This window comes from Eucyclogobius newberryi, unplaced genomic scaffold (assembly GCF_026437365.1).
Source record: "Eucyclogobius newberryi isolate DKJ021-1_F unplaced genomic scaffold, fEucNew1.0.hap1 SCAF_12, whole genome shotgun sequence".
Lineage (NCBI taxonomy): Eukaryota > Metazoa > Chordata > Actinopteri > Gobiiformes > Gobiidae > Eucyclogobius > Eucyclogobius newberryi.
In genome coordinates, this window is record NW_027315746.1 from 2,144,806 (window position 1) to 2,167,312 (window position 22,507).

The 22,507-nt window shown below is 56.8% G+C and overlaps 1 protein-coding gene across 3 annotated transcripts in view; it reads right to left on the minus strand.

The window, feature by feature from the left end:
- Window positions 1-273: 273 nt before the first annotated feature.
- cnpy1 (canopy FGF signaling regulator 1) overlaps window positions 274-22,507 on the minus strand; it is a 35,819-nt gene continuing 13,585 nt past the window's right edge. For 2 of the 3 annotated variants that reach the window (XM_072440568.1, XM_072440567.1), the window contains exons 4-6: window positions 1,867-2,076; window positions 1,269-1,365; window positions 274-389 (exon numbers count right to left, since the gene is read on the minus strand). In XM_072440568.1, the coding sequence (XP_072296669.1) occupies window positions 349-389; window positions 1,269-1,365; window positions 1,867-2,076 (348 nt within the window). In that variant the 3' untranslated portion in view covers window positions 274-348. The remainder of the gene's footprint in view (window positions 390-1,268; window positions 1,366-1,866; window positions 2,077-22,507) is intronic. The other variant, XM_072440566.1, reaches the window with a different exon arrangement.

Sequence of the window (22,507 nt, forward strand, 5' to 3'; positions counted from 1 at the left end):
CTCGGAAAGACTGGAAACTGAAACGGCGCTAAAGACTGAACATTAGAACCTCAAAAACTGCTGCCATGGACACAATGTATGGATACCTCTGGAAAACCGGCCATGCTTCCTTACTCTTCCGCGTTTAAAAGTTCAAGAATACTTACAGTTGGTCGCCGCGTGTCGCCGTCCGCAGAAAAAAACAACAACAAAAACGCCCTGTAAACAACAACATCCTGTAAATAAATAAAAGACTTGCGCCGAACGCATCACGTGTGGTTTTTGTCTTTTTATTCAAACAAGAGTGGTTCTGGGAAGCAGCGTTTCCCCGGGCAACGGGCGGCGTCTGCAGCTCCGGAACGTCCCGAATCAGAGCTCGTCGTCTGCGCGGCCGCCGTCCTCGCAGTAACCTGGGAAACGAGGACAAAACCATCGTTACTGCAGCGTCCAAACAACGGACGCACCCAGAGCCATATTTAAACGGCCATGACAGGTTTTTGGAGACAACGCTGAAAAATCTGTAGAAAATGACAGGAAGTGACATCACACCAGGGACACTCGTACAGGAAGTGACATCACACCAGGGACACTCGTACAGGAAGTGACATCACACCAGGGACACTCGTACAGGAAGTGACATCACACCAGGGACACTCGTACAGGAAGTGACATCACACCAGGGACACTCGTACAGGAAGTGAAATCACACCAGGGACACTCGTACAGGAAGTGAAATCACACCAGGGACACTCACACAGGAAGTGACATCACACCAGGGACACTCGTACAGGAAGTGAAATCACACCAGGGACACTCACACAGGAAGTGAAATCACACCAGGGACACTCACACAGGAAGTGACATCACACCAGGGACACTCGTACAGGAAGTGAAATCACACCAGGGACACTCACACAGGAAGTGAAATCACACCAGGGACACTCACACAGGAAGTGACATTACACCAGGGACACTCGTACAGGAAGTGACATCACACCAGGGACACTCGTACAGGAAGTGACATCACACCAGGGACACTCGTCCTGTCCCCCCTTTCTGTCCCTGTTCCCATTCCTGTCCCCATCCCTATCCCCGTCCTCATACCCGTCCCCCGTTCCCATCCACGTCTCATGTTCTTGTCCCCCTCCCCATCCCTGTCCCCATCCCCGTTCCTGTGCCCATCCCCGTCCCCCGTCCTTGTACCCGTCCCCCGTTCCCGCCCACGTCTCCCGTCCTTGTACCCGTCCCAGTCCCCATCCCCGTTCCTCTCCCCGTCCCCGTCCTCGTACCTGTCCCGGGGCCGCACAGCTCCTGCTCCACATGGTCAGTCTGGTCCTTCAGCAGAGTGATGATGTCGTCCTCCAGCTCCTCTCGGACGCTCTCGCACTGACCACACAAACGTCCAATCAGAGGCTTGTGATTCCATAAAGCAGGTCCCACATCGAGGAGCGGGAAACGTGTTCAGGACATTCAGGATTATATTGTCGTTTTGTAATAACAGTCAATAACAATGTAATAACGGTGTAATTATGGTGTAATAACGGTGTAACAACAGTGTAATAACGGTGTAACGAAGGTCGTACTAGTGCGATCCAGTTTGGTCACATTAAAGGAGACATAACGGGGGGATTCGTCACAGTTTGAGAATGATTTTCTGACATTTTCTTTTGACTTTGTCTCCCGTTTGCTCCGTTAAAGTCGTATCTATGGTCTCTAATATCTCTAATATCTAAAAACGGTGTTACCTTAGACTTATCGGTCATAATAATGCAGTTAGAAGCTCTAAAAAGTGAAGAAAAAAACCTCTTTTGATCGTGAGAAAACGTGAGGCTACGTCAAATACAGCCTGGATATTGGTTTCCTGCAGAGGGCGCCGGTCACACTCACGGCGAACTTGAGCGCGTTGGCCTCCGGGCCCTCAAACTGGAAGTTCTTGAAGTCGGGCAGGTCCCCCATGTCCTGGCCGCCTCGCGGGGCGAAGCGGCGGTACCGTTTCTCCTGCGTCTCCGGGTCGTGGTGCAGGGCGTAGTCGTTCATGTGGTCGCACACGGCGTCCAGCAGCTCGGACAGGTGGACCTCTGAGCGGGCCAGAGGGACCTGAGGGGACGGGGGGACACCAGGGGGCGGGGGAAACCAGGGTTCGGGGGGACAGAAGGGGGCGGGGGGAGACCAGGGGACGAGGGGACACCAGGGGGCGGGTCAGGGACAAGATATATACATGTTTCTATAGTTACTTTGAAAATAAACTGTGATGTTGTATCGTCCAAAGTTTCTGTGGATTATGAATAAAATCAGAATCAGCCTCAGTGACGTTTTGTAGCAGCTAAAACTACATAAACCATGATCCTTTGCACCATTTCAGTGACAAAACCAGGTCTAAACCAGGTCGAAACCAGGTCTAAACCAGGACTAAACCAGGTCTAAATCAGGTCTAAACCAGGTCTAAACCAGGACTAAACCAGGTCTAAACCAGGTCTAAACCAGGTCTAAACCAGGTCTAAACCAGGTCTAAATCAGGTCTAAACCAGGTCTAAACCAGGTCTAAATCAGGTCTAAACCAGGTCTAAACCAGGACTAAACCAGGTCTAAACCAGGTCGAAACCAGGTCGAAACCAGGACTAAACCAGGTCTAAATCAGGTCTAAACCAGGTCTAAACCAGGACTAAACCAGGTCTAAACCAGGTCTAAACCAGGTCTAAACCAGGTCTAAACCAGGTCTAAATCAGGTCTAAACCAGGTCTAAACCAGGTCTAAACCAGGTCTAAATCAGGTCTAAACCAGGTCTAAACCAGGACTAAACCAGGTCTAAACCAGGTCTAAATCAGGTCTAAACCAGGTCGAAACCAGGTCGAAACCAGGTCTAAACCAGGTCTAAACCAGGACTAAACCAGGTCTAAACCAGGTCTAAACCAGGTCTAAACCAGGTCTAAACCAGGTCTAAACCAGGTCTAAATCAGGTCTAAACCAGGTCGAAACCAGGACTAAACCAGGTCTAAACCAGGTCGAAACCAGGACTAAACCAGGTCTAAATCAGGTCTAAATCAGGTCTAAACCAGGTCTAAACCAGGTCTAAACCAGGTCGAAACCAGGTCGAAACCAGGTCTAAACCAGGTCTAAACCAGGACTAAACCAGGTCTAAACCAGGTCGAAACCAGGTCTAAACCAGGTCTAAACCAGGTCTAAAGCAGGTCTAAAGCAGGACTTGAGGTCAGAGCCTCCTCGTCCCTAACCCTCAGACCAAAGGGTCAGCGCTCGTTTCCGCACTCCTCTTCCTCCTCTTCCTCCTCTTCCTTCTCTCTTTGGCCTCTCTCAGCAGAGACAAAACGCTGATGTGCCAGAGTCTAGACAGGTACTGCCCCCCTTTCGCCCCCCTGCAGGACCCCCGCCCCGGAAGCCCGCGGGGCTGGGCGGGGTCACGGGGGCTGGGTCATGTGGGGGGGCAAAGGGGCTGAATGAGAGCGGAAGAGCCGCCTGACAGTCTCTTTTCTGGAGGTGAATCTGAAGGAGTTTTGTAAGACGCGGCGCAGAAGGAGCGACTCGCACAGGACAATGCCACGGCGACCTGTGGACTGACCCGAGGACTGACCCGAGGACTGACCCGAGGACTGACCCGAGGACTGACCCGAGGACTGACCCGAGGACTGACCCGAGGACTGACCCGAGGACTGACCCGAGGACTGACCCGAGACGCAGCGCCCACAAAAGAGCAGCACAACCCATTTAGAGAGCACCGGATCATCCACATGTGCCCCACCGGTGTGTAAGAGGAAGAGGAGGACGTTTACAGAGCGCTATGTAAAGAGAGGGAAGAGAGGGAAGAGGATCTGGGCCCCTGGTACGAGCTTCACACGGCAGAATCTGGGCCCCTGGTACGAGCTTCACACGGCAGAATCTGGGCCCCTGGTACGAGCTACACACGGCAGAATCTGGGCCCCTGGTACGAGCTTCACACGGCAGAATCTGGGCCCCTGGTACGAGCTTCACACGGCAGAATCTGGGCCCCTGGTACGAGCTACACACGGCAGAATCTGGGCCCCTGGTACGAGCTACACACGGCAGAATCTGGGCCCCTGGTACGAGCTACACACGGCAGAATCTGGGCCCCTGGTACGAGCTTCACACGGCAGAATCTGGGCCCCTGGTACGAGCTTCACACGGCAGAATCTGGGCCCCTGGTACGAGCTACACACGGCAGAATCTGGGCCCCTGGTACGAGCTACACACGGCAGAATCTGGGCCCCTGGTACGAGCTTCACACGGCAGAATCTGGGCCCCTGGTACGAGCTTCACACGGCAGAATCTGGGCCCCTGGTACGAGCTACACACGGCAGAATCTGGGCCCCTGGTACGAGCTACACACGGCAGAATCTGGGCCCCTGGTACGAGCTTCACACGGCAGAATCTGGGCCCCTGGTACGAGCTACACACGGCAGAATCTGGGCCCCTGGTACGAGCTTCACACGGCAGAATCTGGGCCCCTGGTACGAGCTACACACGGCAGAATCTGGGCCCCTGGTACGAGCTACACACGGCAGAATCTGGGCCCCTGGTACGAGCTTCACACGGCAGAATCTGGGCCCCTGGTACGAGCTACACACGGCAGAATCTGGGCCCCTGGTACGAGCTTCACACGGCAGAATCTGGGCCCCTGGTACGAGCTACACACGGCAGAATCTGGGCCCCTGGTACGAGCTTCACACGGCAGAATCTGGGCCCCTGGTACGAGCTACACACGGCAGAATCTGGGCCCCTGGTACGAGCTTCACACGGCAGAATCTGGGCCCCTGGTACGAGCTTCACACGGCAGAATCTGGGCCCCTGGTACGAGCTACACACGGCAGAATCTGGGCCCCTGGTACGAGCTACACACGGCAGAATCTGGGCCCCTGGTACGAGCTTCACACGGCAGAATCTGGGCCCCTGGTACGAGCTACACACGGCAGAATCTGGGCCCCTGGTACGAGCTTCACACGGCAGAATCTGGGCCCCTGGTACGAGCTACACACAGCAGAATCTGGGCCCCTGGTACGAGCTACACACGGCAGAATCTGGGCCCCTGGTACGAGCTTCACACGGCAGAATCTGGGCCCCTGGTACGAGCTACCCACGGCAGAATCTGGGCCCCTGGTACGAGCTTCACACGGCAGAATCTGGGCCCCTGGTACGAGCTACACACGGCAGAATCTGGGCCCCTGGTACGAGCTTCACACGGCAGAATCTGGGCCCCTGGTACGAGCTACACACGGCAGAATCTGGGCCCCTGGTACGAGCTACACACGGCAGAATCTGGGCCCCTGGTACGAGCTTCACACGGCAGAATCTGGGCCCCTGGTACGAGCTACACACGGCAGAATCTGGGCCCCTGGTACGAGCTACACACGGCAGAATCTGGGCCCCTGGTACGAGCTTCACACGGAAGAATCTGGGCCCCTGGTACGAGCTTCACACGGCAGAATCTGGGCCCCTGGTACGAGCTACACACGGCAGAATCTGGGCCCCTGGTACGAGCTACACACGGCAGAATCTGGGCCCCTGGTACGAGCTACACACGGCAGAATCTGGGCCCCTGGTACGAGCTACACACGGCAGAATCTGGGCCCCTGGTACGAGCTACACACGGCAGAATCTGGGCCCCTGGTACGAGCTTCACACGGCAGAATCTGGGCCCCTGGTACGAGCTACACACGGCAGAATCTGGGCCCCTGGTACGAGCTTCACACGGCAGAATCTGGGCCCCTGGTACGAGCTACACACGGCAGAATCTGGGCCCCTGGTACGAGCTACACACGGCAGAATCTGGGCCCCTGGTACGAGCTTCACACGGCAGAATCTGGGCCCCTGGTACGAGCTACACACGGCAGAATCTGGGCCCCTGGTACGAGCTTCACACGGCAGAATCTGGGCCCCTGGTACGAGCTACACACGGCAGAATCTGGGCCCCTGGTACGAGCTACACACGGCAGAATCTGGGCCCCTGGTACGAGCTACACACGGCAGAATCTGGGCCCCTGGTACGAGCTTCACACGGCAGAATCTGGGCCCCTGGTACGAGCTACACACGGCAGAATCTGGGCCCCTGGTACGAGCTACACACGGCAGAATCTGGGCCCCTGGTACGAGCTTCACACGGAAGAATCTGGGCCCCTGGTACGAGCTTCACACGGCAGAATCTGGGCCCCTGGTACGAGCTACACACGGCAGAATCTGGGCCCCTGGTACGAGCTACACACGGCAGAATCTGGGCCCCTGGTACGAGCTACACACGGCAGAATCTGGGCCCCTGGTACGAGCTACACACGGCAGAATCTGGGCCCCTGGTACGAGCTACACACGGCAGAATCTGGGCCCCTGGTACGAGCTTCACACGGAAGAATCTGGGCCCCTGGTACGAGCTTCACACGGCAGAATCTGGGCCCCTGGTACGAGCTACACACGGCAGAATCTGGGCCCCTGGTACGAGCTACACACGGCAGAATCTGGGCCCCTGGTACGAGCTACACACGGCAGAATCTGGGCCCCTGGTACGAGCTACACACGGCAGAATCTGGGCCCCTGGTACGAGCTACACACGGCAGAATCTGGGCCCCTGGTACGAGCTTCACACGGCAGAATCTGGGCCCCTGGTACGAGCTACACACGGCAGAATCTGGGCCCCTGGTACGAGCTTCACACGGCAGAATCTGGGCCCCTGGTACGAGCTACACACGGCAGAATCTGGGCCCCTGGTACGAGCTTCACACGGCAGAATCTGGGCCCCTGGTACGAGCTACACACGGCAGAATCTGGGCCCCTGGTACGAGCTACACACGGCAGAATCTGGGCCCCTGGTACGAGCTACACACGGCAGAATCTGGGCCCCTGGTACGAGCTTCACACGGCAGAATCTGGGCCCCTGGTACGAGCTACACACGGCAGAATCTGGGCCCCTGGTACGAGCTACACACGGCAGAATCTGGGCCCCTGGTACGAGCTTCACACGGAAGAATCTGGGCCCCTGGTACGAGCTTCACACGGCAGAATCTGGGCCCCTGGTACGAGCTACACACGGCAGAATCTGGGCCCCTGGTACGAGCTACACACGGCAGAATCTGGGCCCCTGGTACGAGCTACACACGGCAGAATCTGGGCCCCTGGTACGAGCTACACACGGCAGAATCTGGGCCCCTGGTACGAGCTACACACGGCAGAATCTGGGCCCCTGGTACGAGCTTCACACGGCAGAATCTGGGCCCCTGGTACGAGCTACACACGGCAGAATCTGGGCCCCTGGTACGAGCTACACACGGCAGAATCTGGGCCCCTGGTACGAGCTTCACACGGCAGAATCTGGGCCCCTGGTACGAGCTACACACGGCAGAATCTGGGCCCCTGGTACGAGCTTCACACGGCAGAATCTGGGCCCCTGGTACGAGCTACACACGGCAGAATCTGGGCCCCTGGTACGAGCTACACACGGCAGAATCTGGGCCCCTGGTACGAGCTACACACGGCAGAATCTGGGCCCCTGGTACGAGCTTCACACGGCAGAATCTGGGCCCCTGGTACGAGCTACACACGGCAGAATCTGGGCCCCTGGTACGAGCTACACACGGCAGAATCTGGGCCCCTGGTACGAGCTTCACACGGAAGAATCTGGGCCCCTGGTACGAGCTTCACACGGCAGAATCTGGGCCCCTGGTACGAGCTACACACGGCAGAATCTGGGCCCCTGGTACGAGCTACACACGGCAGAATCTGGGCCCCTGGTACGAGCTACACACGGCAGAATCTGGGCCCCTGGTACGAGCTACACACGGCAGAATCTGGGCCCCTGGTACGAGCTACACACGGCAGAATCTGGGCCCCTGGTACGAGCTTCACACGGCAGAATCTGGGCCCCTGGTACGAGCTACACACGGCAGAATCTGGGCCCCTGGTACGAGCTACACACGGCAGTAAATATGACCAAAAGAATCTGTTCATTAAAGTCCATCTGAAGGTTCTGCTGTTTTTCCAACTCTGACTCAGTTTGGTGGGAGGGCATTTGTGCTAAATATTTATCACATTTTTACTTGTTTGTGAAGACATTTAGACAAAGTTTAAAATGACAGGAAGACGAGCTGAGTCCCTCTGTGATGTCATCAGTGTGCGACACATGGTTGGACTAAATAAAGGTGTTTTATGGTGTTATTGTGTCAGATCAGAACTGTTGTGTCATTTATGTGGAGTTTGGCTCTTGTTTACAGTCTGGTTGCTATGGAAACTGCTGTGGAATCACCTCTACCTGTGTCATATCTGTGCTCACGTCCAACCAGGAAGTACAACTATAAACTTTACACAAACGGGCAAATGTTTCTTGAAATCTGAAATAATAATCGTGTTCAGAGTGTTTTAGTGACACCGCGGTAAACCTCAACGTTCTGTCTGTAACGTGGAGTCAGGACACGTTCTAAAACACGTTCTAAAACACGTTCTAAAACACGTTCTAAAACACGTTCTAAAACACGTTCTAAAACACGTTCTAAAACACGTTCTAAAACACGTTCTAAAACACGTTCTAAAACACGTTCTAAAACACGTTCTAAAACACGTTCTAAAACACGTTCTAAAACACGTTCTAAAACACGTTCTAAAACACGTTCTAAAACACGTTCTAAAACACGTTCTAAAACACGTTCTAAAACACGTTCTAAAACACGTTCTAAAACACGTTCTAAAACACGTTCTAAAACACGTTCTAAAACACGTTCTAAAACACGTTCTAAAACACGTTCTAAAACACGTTCTAAAACACGTTCTAAAACACGTTCTAAAACACATTCTAAAACACGTTCTAAAACACGTTCTAAAACACGGCTGTGAAGGAGCTGCTGTACAACTCTGCTTCAAAAGTCGTTTGTATTTGACGTCTAAAGAAAGAAGGATTGTAGATAAACAGATGAACAACAGAAGAGGTTCATAGTTGTGTTGCGCTGAAGTGGCCTTTATCACCCCCTGCCATTAGCAGACGACCACACTTTACTTTCGCTTTACTTTCACTTTACACACTTTAGAATCCCCCACTAAAAAAGTCACATTTTGTCATCAACGACTGAAATTCTGCCGCTCGGTTGGAACGTCGAGGAGCGTTTAATCGACAAAAAAACGCTACCGACGCCGTTTTGTGTCCCGGACGTAAAGAGCGTCCTGGGTTTCCTCGTCGTTTCCCCGGGTTACGTGACGCCAAGTGCAGTGTCCGGGACGGCTTTGTGACCCCCGTGTCGCGCTGCCATTCTCAGCTCCACCCTCCAGCGATCAAAGAGGAAGTGTCCGCGGTGAAAGGCCTGATCCTGGGGGGGGGGGGGGGGGGCGAGGGGGGGGGCACCAGGGGGGCTCCGGAGAAGGGGAGGGGTTCCGGGGAAGGGGGGGGGGATTTTCCCAACACTGTCAGAGTGATTCCCCGAGTGTCCATTGTCTCGTTCCTCGGTGTCGCTTCCGGGCCGCGCTCCTCGCCATCTGCTGCCGAGCACGAGGACGCCGCCGGGCGCTCCGCGATTACAGCGCGGCGAGCGACACGGCGAGGAGGCGGTCCCACGCTCACACGAGGAGGCGGTCCCACGCTCGGCCCGATATTCTCCTGAACACTTTTAGGGAGCTTTTAACCCGTTTTTCATACTTTTTCCTCCTGGTTTCCTCGTGGTTTCCTCGTGGTTTCCTCGTGGTTTCCTCATGGTTTCCACTTGGTTTCCTCGTTGTTTCCTTGTTGTTTCCTCGTTGTTTCCTCATTGTTTCCTCGTTGTGTCCTCGCCGCTTCCTCGCGGTGTCCTTGCGGTTTCCTCGTGGTTGTGGTTTCTTCCTTGCTGTTTCCTAGCGGTGTCCTCGTTGTTTCCTCATTGTTTCCTCGTGGTGTCCTCGCCGCTTCCTCGCGGTGTCCTTGCGGCGTCCTCGTGGTTTCTTCCTCGCTGTTTCCTAGCGGTGTCCTCGCGAGGAAGTTTCCTTGCGGTGTCCTCATCGTTTCCTCGTTGTTTCCTCGTGGTGTACTAGTGGTTTGCTCGTGGTGTACTCCTGGTTTCCTCGTTGTTTCCTCCCTGTTTCCTCGTGGTGTACTCGTTTCCTTGCTGTTTCCTCGTTGTTTCCTCGTTGTTTCCTCGTTGTTTCCTCCTCGTTTCCTCGTTGTTTCCTCGTGGTGTACTCGTGGTTTGCTCGTGATTTCCTCGGCGATCACAGAGAATATTCATAAATAAAGTGTAATGTTGATGTCGTGTCTTTGTTGACGTTTAGATTTCATAATTAGTGCTTAATTGTGGCCGTCTCATCAAACACGATCTGATCCAGAGAAAACAAACTTTTCTGGAATTTAAGAGATTGTGGTCAAACACTAGTTACAAATGTGCTGCTTTAGGCGGGGTTATATATTTGGGGCGTGGCTTGGTCGTGTGTTACGATTGGGCCGTTCAAGAGAAACAACTTCATTCATTATTTAGTTTCATTTTAGGGTTAGAAATAATAATAATAATAATAATAATGATGATGGCACCAGGCGGTTAAACGTGAATAAAGATGTTCAAATGTGTTATTCTTCATCTGTTGTGTTCTGAGGCCCTGTCGTCATGGTAACGGCCCAGTACAGTCTGTATCTGCAGGACAGGCCGAGAGCACGTGGCGGTGGTTGGCCTCCTGGTGGCGCTGTTGCATTTCCCTGTGAGAAACGAGCACTTTGACCTGGAGTTATGGAAAAACATGACACACTTTCCCAACAGAAACAACCTCAAAGTCTTCTAACTTAAACTTTGCATAACTGACTTCTAAATGTTGTTTGTGGAAAAATAGTGTTTACCGTAGTCGAACCAGCCAAAAAATGCATAAAAGAGAAAAAAACAACAACATATAAGTCGCACTGGAGTATAAGTATATAAGTATAAATATAAGTATAAGTCGCACCCCAGCCAAAACTATGAAAAAAGGTGCGACTTATAGTCCGGAAAATACGGTAATAGATTGACGTGAGTGAACGAGAAGGTGGAAAGATTTAGGGCGTGGTCAGTCCTCATGGACAGCCCTCGTGCCCGGCAACGGTCACTAACGGTTAATCTGATTAGTTTGTAAGAGCTTCATTTAAAGACATAACCCTCCTGCTGGTGCCAGAGTCAGGACTAAACATGGTCCGGCCTACTGCTGGTGCCAGAGTCAGGACTAAACATGGACCGGCCTCCTGCTGGTGCCAGAGTCAGGACTAAACATGGTCCGGCCTACTGCTGGTGCCAGAGTCAGGACTAAACATGGACCGGCCTCCTGCTGGTGCCAGAGTCAGGACTAAACATGGACCGGCCTCCTGCTGGTGCCAGAGTCAGGACTAAACATGGACCGGCCTCCTGCTGGTGCCAGAGTCAGGACTAAACATGGACCGGCCTCCTGCTGGTGCCAGAGTCAGGACTAAACATGGAGCGGCCTCCTGCTGGTGCCAGAGTCAGGACTAAACATGGACCGGCCTCCTGCTGGTGCCAGAGTCAGGACTAAACATGGACCGGCCTCCTGCTGGTGCCAGAGTCAGGACTAAACATGGACCGGCCTCCTGCTGGTGCCAGAGTCAGGACTAAACATGGAGCGGCCTCCTGCTGGTGCCAGAGTCAGGACTAAACATGGACCGGCCTCCTGCTGGTGCCAGAGTCAGCACTAAACATGGACCGGCCTCCTGCTGGTGCCAGAGTCAGGACTAAACATGGAGCGGCCTCCTGCTGGTGCCAGAGTCAGGACTAAACATGGAGCGGCTTCCTGCTGGTGCCAGAGTCAGGACTAAACATGGAGCGGCCTCCTGCTGGTGCCAGAGTCAGGACTAAACATGGAGCGGCCTCCTGCTGGTGCCAGAGTCAGGACTAAACATGGAGCGGCCTCCTGCTGGTGCCAGAGTCAGGACTAAACATGGACCGGCCTCCTGCTGGTGCCAGAGTCAGGACTAAACATGGAGCGGCCTCCTGCTGGTGCCAGAGTCAGCACTAAACATGGAGCGGCCTCCTGCTGGTGCCAGAGTCAGGACTAAACATGGACCGGCCTCCTGCTGGTGCCAGAGTCAGGACTAAACATGGAGCGGCCTCCTGCTGGTGCCAGAGTCAGGGCTAAACATGGAGCGGCCTCCTGCTGGTGCCAGAGTCAGGACTAAACATGGAGCGGCCTCCTGCTGGTGCCAGAGTCAGGGCTAAACATGGAGCGGCCTCCTGCTGGTGCCAGAGTCAGGACTAAACATGGAGCGGCCTCCTGCTGGTGCCAGAGTCAGGACTAAACATGGACCGGCCTCCTGCTGGTGCCAGAGTCAGGACTAAACATGGACCGGCCTCCTGCTGGTGCCAGAGTCAGGACTAAACATGGAGCGGCCTCCTGCTGGTGCCAGAGTCAGGACTAAACATGGACCGGCCTCCTGCTGGTGCCAGAGTCAGGACTAAACATGGAGCGGCCTCCTGCTGGTGCCAGAGTCAGGACTAAACATGGACCGGCCTCTTGCTGGTGCAAGAGTCAGGACTAAACATGGACCGGCCTCCTGCTGGTGCCAGAGTCAGGACTAAACATGGACCGGCCTCCTGCTGGTGCCAGAGTCAGGACTAAACATGGACCGGCCTCCAGCTGGTGCCAAGAGTCAGGACTAAACATGGACCGGCCTCCTGCTGGTGCCAGAGTCAGGACTAAACATGGACCGGCCTCCTGCTGGTGCCAGAGTCAGCTCTGAACATGGACCGGCCTCCTGCTGGTGCCAGAGTCAGGACTAAACATGGTCCGGCCTCCTGCTGGTGCCAGAGTCAGGACTAAACATGGACCGGCCTCCTGCTGGTGCCAGAGTCAGGACTAAACATGGACCGGCCTCCTGTTGGTGCCAGAGTCAGGACTAAACATGGACCGGCCTCCTGCTGGTGCCAGAGTCAGGACTAAACATGGAGCGGCCTCCTGCTGGTGCCAGAGTCAGGACTAAACATGGAGCGGCCTCCTGCTGGTGCCAGAGTCAGCACTAAACATGGAGCGGCCTCCTGCTGGTGCCAGAGTCAGGACTAAACATGGACCGGCCTCCTGCTGGTGCCAGAGTCAGGACTAAACATGGAGCGGCCTCCTGCTGGTGCCAGAGTCAGGGCTAAACATGGAGCGGCCTCCTGCTGGTGCCAGAGTCAGGACTAAACATGGAGCGGCCTCCTGCTGGTGCCAGAGTCAGGACTAAACATGGAGCGGCCTCCTGCTGGTGCCAGAGTCAGGACTAAACATGGACCGGCCTCCTGCTGGTGCCAGAGTCAGGACTAAACATGGACCGGCCTCCTGCTGGTGCCAGAGTCAGGACTAAACATGGAAAGGCCTCCTGCTGGTGCCAGAGTCAGGACTAAACATGGAGCGGCCTCCTGCTGGTGCCAGAGTCAGGACTAAACATGGAGCGGCCTCCTGCTGGTGTCAGAGTCAGGACTAAACATGGAAAGGCCTCCTGCTGGTGCCAGAGTCAGGACTAAACATGGACCGGCCTCCTGCTGGTGCCAGAGTCAGGACTAAACATGGAGCGGCCTCCTGCTGGTGCCAGAGTCAGGACTAAACATGGACCGGCCTCCTGCTGGTGCCAGAGTCAGGACTAAACATGGACCAGCCTCCTGCTGGTGCCAGAGTCAGGACTAAACATGGAGCGGCCTCCTGCTGGTGCCAGAGTCAGGACTAAACATAGACCGGCCTCCAGCAGGTGCCAAGAGTCAGGACTAAACATGGACCGGCCTCCTGCTGGTGCCAGAGTCAGGACTAAACATGGACCGGCCTCCTGCTGGTGCCAGAGTCAGGACTAAACATGGACCGGCCTCCTGCTGGTGCCAGAGTCAGGACTAAACATGGACCGGCCTCCTGCTGGTGCCAGAGTCAGGACTAAACATGGACCGGCCTCCTGCTGGTGCCAGAGTAAGGACTAAACATGGACCGGCCTCCTGCTGGTGCCAGAGTCAGGACTAAACATGGAAAGGCCTCCTGCTGGTGCCAGAGTCAGGACTAAACATGGAGCGGCCTCCTGCTGGTGCCAGAGTCAGGACTAAACATGGAGCGGCCTCCTGCTGGTGTCAGAGTCAGGACTAAACATGGAAAGGCCTCCTGCTGGTGCCAGAGTCAGGACTAAACATGGACCGGCCTCCTGCTGGTGCCAGAGTCAGGACTAAACATGGAGCGGCCTCCTGCTGGTGCCAGAGTCAGGACTAAACATGGACCGGCCTCCTGCTGGTGCCAGAGTCAGGACTAAACATGGACCGGCCTCCTGCTGGTGCCAGAGTCAGGACTAAACATGGAGCGGCCTCCTGCTGGTGCCAGAGTCAGGACTAAACATAGACCGGCCTCCAGCAGGTGCCAAGAGTCAGGACTAAACATGGACCGGCCTCCTGCTGGTGCCAGAGTCAGGACTAAACATGGAGCGGCCTCCTGCTGGTGCCAGAGTCAGGACTAAACATGGAGCGGCCTCCTGCTGGTGCCAGAGTCAGGACTAAACATGGAGCGGCCTCCTGCTGGTGCCAGAGTCAGGACTAAACATGGAGCGGCCTCCTGCTGGTGCCAGAGTCAGGACTAAACATGGAGCGGCCTCCTGCTGGTGCCAGAGTCAGCACTAAACATGGAGCGGCCTCCTGCTGGTGCCAGAGTCAGGACTAAACATGGACCGGCCTCCTGCTGGTGCCAGAGTCAGGACTAAACATGGAGCGGCCTCCTGCTGGTGCCAGAGTCAGGGCTAAACATGGAGCGGCCTCCTGCTGGTGCCAGAGTCAGGACTAAACATGGAGCGGCCTCCTGCTGGTGCCAGAGTCAGGGCTAAACATGGAGCGGCCTCCTGCTGGTGCCAGAGTCAGGACTAAACATGGACCGGCCTCCTGCTGGTGCCAGAGTCAGGACTAAACATGGACCGGCCTCCTGCTGGTGCCAGAGTCAGCTCTGAACATGGACCGGCCTCCTGCTGGTGCCAGAGTCAGGACTAAACATGGTCCGGCCTCCTGCTGGTGCCAGAGTCAGGACTAAACATGGTCCGGCCTCCTGCTGGTGCCAGAGTCAGGACTAAACATGGACCGGCCTCCTGTTGGTGCCAGAGTCAGGACTAAACATGGACCGGCCTCCTGCTGGTGCCAGAGTCAGGACTAAACATGGAGCGGCCTCCTGCTGGTGCCAGAGTCAGGACTAAACATGGAGCGGCCTCCTGCTGGTGCCAGAGTCAGCACTAAACATGGAGCGGCCTCCTGCTGGTGCCAGAGTCAGGACTAAACATGGACCGGCCTCCTGCTGGTGCCAGAGTCAGGACTAAACATGGAGCGGCCTCCTGCTGGTGCCAGAGTCAGGGCTAAACATGGAGCGGCCTCCTGCTGGTGCCAGAGTCAGGACTAAACATGGAGCGGCCTCCTGCTGGTGCCAGAGTCAGGACTAAACATGGAGCGGCCTCCTGCTGGTGCCAGAGTCAGGACTAAACATGGACCGGCCTCCTGCTGGTGCCAGAGTCAGGACTAAACATGGACCGGCCTCCTGCTGGTGCCAGAGTCAGGACTAAACATGGAAAGGCCTCCTGCTGGTGCCAGAGTCAGGACTAAACATGGAGCGGCCTCCTGCTGGTGCCAGAGTCAGGACTAAACATGGACCGGCCTCCTGCTGGTGCCAGAGTCAGGACTAAACATGGAGCGGCCTCCTGCTGGTGCCAGAGTCAGGACTAAACATGGACCGGCCTCCTGCTGGTGCCAGAGTCAGGACTAAACATGGACCAGCCTCCTGCTGGTGCCAGAGTCAGGACTAAACATGGAGCGGCCTCCTGCTGGTGCCAGAGTCAGGACTAAACATAGACCGGCCTCCAGCAGGTGCCAAGAGTCAGGACTAAACATGGACCGGCCTCCTGCTGGTGCCAGAGTCAGGACTAAACATGGACCGGCCTCCTGCTGGTGCCAGAGTCAGGACTAAACATGGACCGGCCTCCTGCTGGTGCCAGAGTCAGGACTAAACATGGACCGGCCTCCTGCTGGTGCCAGAGTCAGGACTAAACATGGAGCGGCCTCCTGCTGGTGCCAGAGTCAGGACTAAACATGGACCGGCCTCCTGCTGGTGCCAGAGTCAGGACTAAACATGGACCGGCCTCCTGCTGGTGCCAGAGTCAGGACTAAACATGGACCGGCCTCCTGCTGGTGCCAGAGTCAGGACTAAACATGGAGCGGCCTCCTGCTGGTGCCAGAGTCAGGACTAAACATGGACCGGCCTCCTGCTGGTGCCAGAGTCAGCACTAAACATGGACCGGCCTCCTGCTGGTGCCAGAGTCAGGACTAAACATGGAGCGGCCTCCTGCTGGTGCCAGAGTCAGGACTAAACATGGAGCGGCCTCCTGCTGGTGCCAGAGTCAGGACTAAACATGGAGCGGCCTCCTGCTGGTGCCAGAGTCAGGACTAAACATGGAGCGGCCTCCTGCTGGTGCCAGAGTCAGGACTAAACATGGAGCGGCCTCCTGCTGGTGCCAGAGTCAGGACTAAACATGGAGCGGCCTCCTGCTGGTGCCAGAGTCAGGACTAAACATGGAGCGGCCTCCTGCTGGTGCCAGAGTCAGGACTAAACATGGAGCGGCCTCCTGCTGGTGCCAGAGTCAGCACTAAACATGGAGCGGCCTCCTGCTGGTGCCAGAGTCAGGACTAAACATGGACCGGCCTCCTGCTGGTGCCAGAGTCAGGACTAAACATGGAGCGGCCTCCTGCTGGTGCCAGAGTCAGGGCTAAACATGGAGCGGCCTCCTGCTGGTGCCAGAGTCAGGACTAAACATGGAGCGGCCTCCTGCTGGTGCCAGAGTCAGGGCTAAACATGGAGCGGCCTCCTGCTGGTGCCAGAGTCAGGACTAAACATGGAGCGGCCTCCTGCTGGTGCAAGAGTCAGGACTAAACATGGACCGGCCTCCTGCTGGTGCCAGAGTCAGGACTAAACATGGACCGGCCTCCTGCTGGTGCCAGAGTCAGGACTAAACATGGAGCGGCCTCCTGCTGGTGCCAGAGTCAGGACTAAACATGGACCGGCCTCCTGCTGGTGCCAGAGTCAGGACTAAACATGGAGCGGCCTCCTGCTGGTGCCAGAGTCAGGACTAAACATGGACCGGCCTCTTGCTGGTGCCAGAGTCAGGACTAAACATGGACCGGCCTCCTGCTGGTGCCAGAGTCAGGACTAAACATGGACCGGCCTCCTGCTGGTTCCAGAGTCAGGACTAAACATGGACCGGCCTCCAGCTGGTGCCAAGAGTCAGGACTAAACATGGACCGGCCTCCTGCTGGTGCCAGAGTCAGGACTAAACATGGACCGGCCTCCTGCTGGTGCCAGAGTCAGCTCTGAACATGGACCGGCCTCCTGCTGGTGCCAGAGTCAGGACTAAACATGGTCCGGCCTCCTGCTGGTGCCAGAGTCAGGACTAAACATGGACCGGCCTCCTGCTGGTGCCAGAGTCAGGACTAAACATGGACCGGCCTCCTGTTGGTGCCAGAGTCAGGACTAAACATGGACCGGCCTCCTGCTGGTGCCAGAGTCAGGACTAAACATGGAGCGGCCTCCTGCTGGTGCCAGAGTCAGGACTAAACATGGAGCGGCCTCCTGCTGGTGCCAGAGTCAGCACTAAACATGGAGCGGCCTCCTGCTGGTGCCAGAGTCAGGACTAAACATGGACCGGCCTCCTGCTGGTGCCAGAGTCAGGACTAAACATGGAGCGGCCTCCTGCTGGTGCCAGAGTCAGGGCTAAACATGGAGCGGCCTCCTGCTGGTGCCAGAGTCAGGACTAAACATGGAGCGGCCTCCTGCTGGTGCCAGAGTCAGGACTAAACATGGACCGGCCTCCTGCTGGTGCCAGAGTCAGGACTAAACATGGACCGGCCTCCTGCTGGTGCCAGAGTCAGGACTAAACATGGAAAGGCCTCCTGCTGGTGCCAGAGTCAGGACTAAACATGGAGCGGCCTCCTGCTGGTGCCAGAGTCAGGACTAAACATGGAGCGGCCTCCTGCTGGTGCCAGAGTCAGGACTAAACATGGAGCGGCCTCCTGCTGGTGCCAGAGTCAGGACTAAACATGGAGCGGCCTCCTGCTGGTGCCAGAGTCAGGACTAAACATGGAGCGGCCTCCTGCTGGTGCCAGAGTCAGGACTAAACATGGAGCGGCCTCCTGCTGGTGCCAGAGTCAGGACTAAACATGGAGCGGCCTCCTGCTGGTGCCAGAGTCAGGACTAAACATGGAGCGGCCTCCTGCTGGTGCCAGAGTCAGCACTAAACATGGAGCGGCCTCCTGCTGGTGCCAGAGTCAGGACTAAACATGGACCGGCCTCCTGCTGGTGCCAGAGTCAGGACTAAACATGGAGCGGCCTCCTGCTGGTGCCAGAGTCAGGGCTAAACATGGAGCGGCCTCCTGCTGGTGCCAGAGTCAGGACTAAACATGGAGCGGCCTCCTGCTGGTGCCAGAGTCAGGGCTAAACATGGAGCGGCCTCCTGCTGGTGCCAGAGTCAGGACTAAACATGGAGCGGCCTCCTGCTGGTGCAAGAGTCAGGACTAAACATGGACCGGCCTCCTGCTGGTGCCAGAGTCAGGACTAAACATGGACCGGCCTCCTGCTGGTGCCAGAGTCAGGACTAAACATGGAGCGGCCTCCTGCTGGTGCCAGAGTCAGGACTAAACATGGACCGGCCTCCTGCTGGTGCCAGAGTCAGGACTAAACATGGAGCGGCCTCCTGCTGGTGCCAGAGTCAGGACTAAACATGGACCGGCCTCTTGCTGGTGCCAGAGTCAGGACTAAACATGGACCGGCCTCCTGCTGGTGCCAGAGTCAGGACTAAACATGGACCGGCCTCCTGCTGGTTCCAGAGTCAGGACTAAACATGGACCGGCCTCCAGCTGGTGCCAAGAGTCAGGACTAAACATGGACCGGCCTCCTGCTGGTGCCAGAGTCAGGACTAAACATGGACCGGCCTCCTGCTGGTGCCAGAGTCAGCTCTGAACATGGACCGGCCTCCTGCTGGTGCCAGAGTCAGGACTAAACATGGTCCGGCCTCCTGCTGGTGCCAGAGTCAGGACTAAACATGGACCGGCCTCCTGCTGGTGCCAGAGTCAGGACTAAACATGGACCGGCCTCCTGTTGGTGCCAGAGTCAGGACTAAACATGGACCGGCCTCCTGCTGGTGCCAGAGTCAGGACTAAACATGGAGCGGCCTCCTGCTGGTGCCAGAGTCAGGACTAAACATGGAGCGGCCTCCTGCTGGTGCCAGAGTCAGCACTAAACATGGAGCGGCCTCCTGCTGGTGCCAGAGTCAGGACTAAACATGGACCGGCCTCCTGCTGGTGCCAGAGTCAGGACTAAACATGGAGCGGCCTCCTGCTGGTGCCAGAGTCAGGGCTAAACATGGAGCGGCCTCCTGCTGGTGCCAGAGTCAGGACTAAACATGGAGCGGCCTCCTGCTGGTGCCAGAGTCAGGACTAAACATGGACCGGCCTCCTGCTGGTGCCAGAGTCAGGACTAAACATGGACCGGCCTCCTGCTGGTGCCAGAGTCAGGACTAAACATGGAAAGGCCTCCTGCTGGTGCCAGAGTCAGGACTAAACATGGAGCGGCCTCCTGCTGGTGCCAGAGTCAGGACTAAACATGGAGCGGCCTCCTGCTGGTGCCAGAGTCAGGACTAAACATGGAGCGGCCTCCTGCTGGTGTCAGAGTCAGGACTAAACATGGAGCGGCCTCCTGCTGGTGCCAGAGTCAGGACTAAACATGGACCGGCCTCCTGCTGGTGCCAGAGTCAGGACTAAACATGGAGCGGCCTCCTGCTGGTGCCAGAGTCAGGACTAAACATGGACCGGCCTCCTGCTGGTGCCAGAGTCAGGACTAAACATGGACCAGCCTCCTGCTGGTGCCAGAGTCAGGACTAAACATGGAGCGGCCTCCTGCTGGTGCCAGAGTCAGGACTAAACATAGACCGGCCTCCAGCAGGTGCCAAGAGTCAGGACTAAACATGGACCGGCCTCCTGCTGGTGCCAGAGTCAGGACTAAACATGGACCGGCCTCCTGCTGGTGCCAGAGTCAGGACTAAACATGGACCGGCCTCCTGCTGGTGCCAGAGTCAGGACTAAACATGGACCGGCCTCCTGCTGGTGCCAGAGTCAGGACTAAACATGGACCGGCCTCCTGCTGGTGCCAGAGTCAGGACTAAACATGGACCGGCCTCCTGCTGGTGCCAGAGTCAGGACTAAACATGGAAAGGCCTCCTGCTGGTGCCAGAGTCAGGACTAAACATGGAGCGGCCTCCTGCTGGTGCCAGAGTCAGGACTAAACATGGAGCGGCCTCCTGCTGGTGTCAGAGTCAGGACTAAACATGGAAAGGCCTCCTGCTGGTGCCAGAGTCAGGACTAAACATGGACCGGCCTTCTGCTGGTGCCAGAGTCAGGACTAAACATGGAGCGGCCTCCTGCTGGTGCCAGAGTCAGGACTAAACATGGACCGGCCTCCTGCTGGTGCCAGAGTCAGGACTAAACATGGACCAGCCTCCTGCTGGTGCCAGAGTCAGGACTAAACATGGAGCGGCCTCCTGCTGGTGCCAGAGTCAGGACTAAACATAGACCGGCCTCCAGCAGGTGCCAAGAGTCAGGACTAAACATGGACCGGCCTCCTGCTGGTGCCAGAGTCAGGACTAAACATGGAGCGGCCTCCTGCTGGTGCCAGAGTCAGGACTAAACATGGAGCGGCCTCCTGCTGGTGCCAGAGTCAGGACTAAACATGGAGCGGCCTCCTGCTGGTGCCAGAGTCAGGACTAAACATGGAGCGGCCTCCTGCTGGTGCCAGAGTCAGGACTAAACATGGAGCGGCCTCCTGCTGGTGCCAGAGTCAGCACTAAACATGGAGCGGCCTCCTGCTGGTGCCAGAGTCAGGACTAAACATGGACCGGCCTCCTGCTGGTGCCAGAGTCAGGACTAAACATGGAGCGGCCTCCTGCTGGTGCCAGAGTCAGGGCTAAACATGGAGCGGCCTCCTGCTGGTGCCAGAGTCAGGACTAAACATGGAGCGGCCTCCTGCTGGTGCCAGAGTCAGGGCTAAACATGGAGCGGCCTCCTGCTGGTGCCAGAGTCAGGACTAAACATGGAGCGGCCTCCTGCTGGTGCCAGAGTCAGGACTAAACATGGACCGGCCTCCTGCTGGTGCCAGAGTCAGGACTAAACATGGACCGGCCTCCTGCTGGTGCCAGAGTCAGGACTAAACATGGACCGGCCTCCTGCTGGTGCCAGAGTCAGGACTAAACATGGAGCGGCCTCCTGCTGGTGCCAGAGTCAGGACTAAACATGGACCGGCCTCCTGCTGGTGCCAGAGTCAGGACTAAACATGGAGCGGCCTCCTGCTGGTGCCAGAGTCAGGACTAAACATGGACCGGCCTCCTGCTGGTGCCAGAGTCAGGACTAAACATGGACCGGCCTCCTGCTGGTGCCAGAGTCAGGACTAAACATGGACCGGCCTCCTGCTGGTGCCAGAGTCAGGACTAAACATGGACCGGCCTCCAGCTGGTGCCAAGAGTCAGGACTAAACATGGACCGGCCTCCTGCTGGTGCCAGAGTCAGGACTAAACATGGACCGGCCTCCTGCTGGTGCCAGAGTCAGCTCTGAACATGGACCGGCCTCCTGCTGGTGCCAGAGTCAGGACTAAACATGGTCCGGCCTCCTGCTGGTGCCAGAGTCAGGACTAAACATGGACCGGCCTCCTGCTGGTGCCAGAGTCAGGACTAAACATGGACCGGCCTCCTGTTGGTGCCAGAGTCAGGACTAAACATGGACCGGCCTCCTGCTGGTGCCAGAGTCAGGACTAAACATGGAGCGGCCTCCTGCTGGTGCCAGAGTCAGCACTAAACATGGAGCGGCCTCCTGCTGGTGCCAGAGTCAGGACTAAACATGGACCGGCCTCCTGCTGGTGCCAGAGTCAGGACTAAACATGGAGCGGCCTCCTGCTGGTGCCAGAGTCAGGGCTAAACATGGAGCGGCCTCCTGCTGGTGCCAGAGTCAGGACTAAACATGGAGCGGCCTCCTGCTGGTGCCAGAGTCAGGACTAAACATGGAGCGGCCTCCTGCTGGTGCCAGAGTCAGGACTAAACATGGACCGGCCTCCTGCTGGTGCCAGAGTCAGGACTAAACATGGACCGGCCTCCTGCTGGTGCCAGAGTCAGGACTAAACATGGAAAGGCCTCCTGCTGGTGCCAGAGTCAGGACTAAACATGGAGCGGCCTCCTGCTGGTGCCAGAGTCAGGACTAAACATGGAGCGGCCTCCTGCTGGTGTCAGAGTCAGGACTAAACATGGAAAGGCCTCCTGCTGGTGCCAGAGTCAGGACTAAACATGGACCGGCCTCCTGCTGGTGCCAGAGTCAGGACTAAACATGGAGCGGCCTCCTGCTGGTGCCAGAGTCAGGACTAAACATGGACCGGCCTCCTGCTGGTGCCAGAGTCAGGACTAAACATGGACCGGCCTCCTGCTGGTGCCAGAGTCAGGACTAAACATGGACCAGCCTCCTGCTGGTGCCAGAGTCAGGACTAAACATGGAGCGGCCTCCTGCTGGTGCCAGAGTCAGGACTAAACAT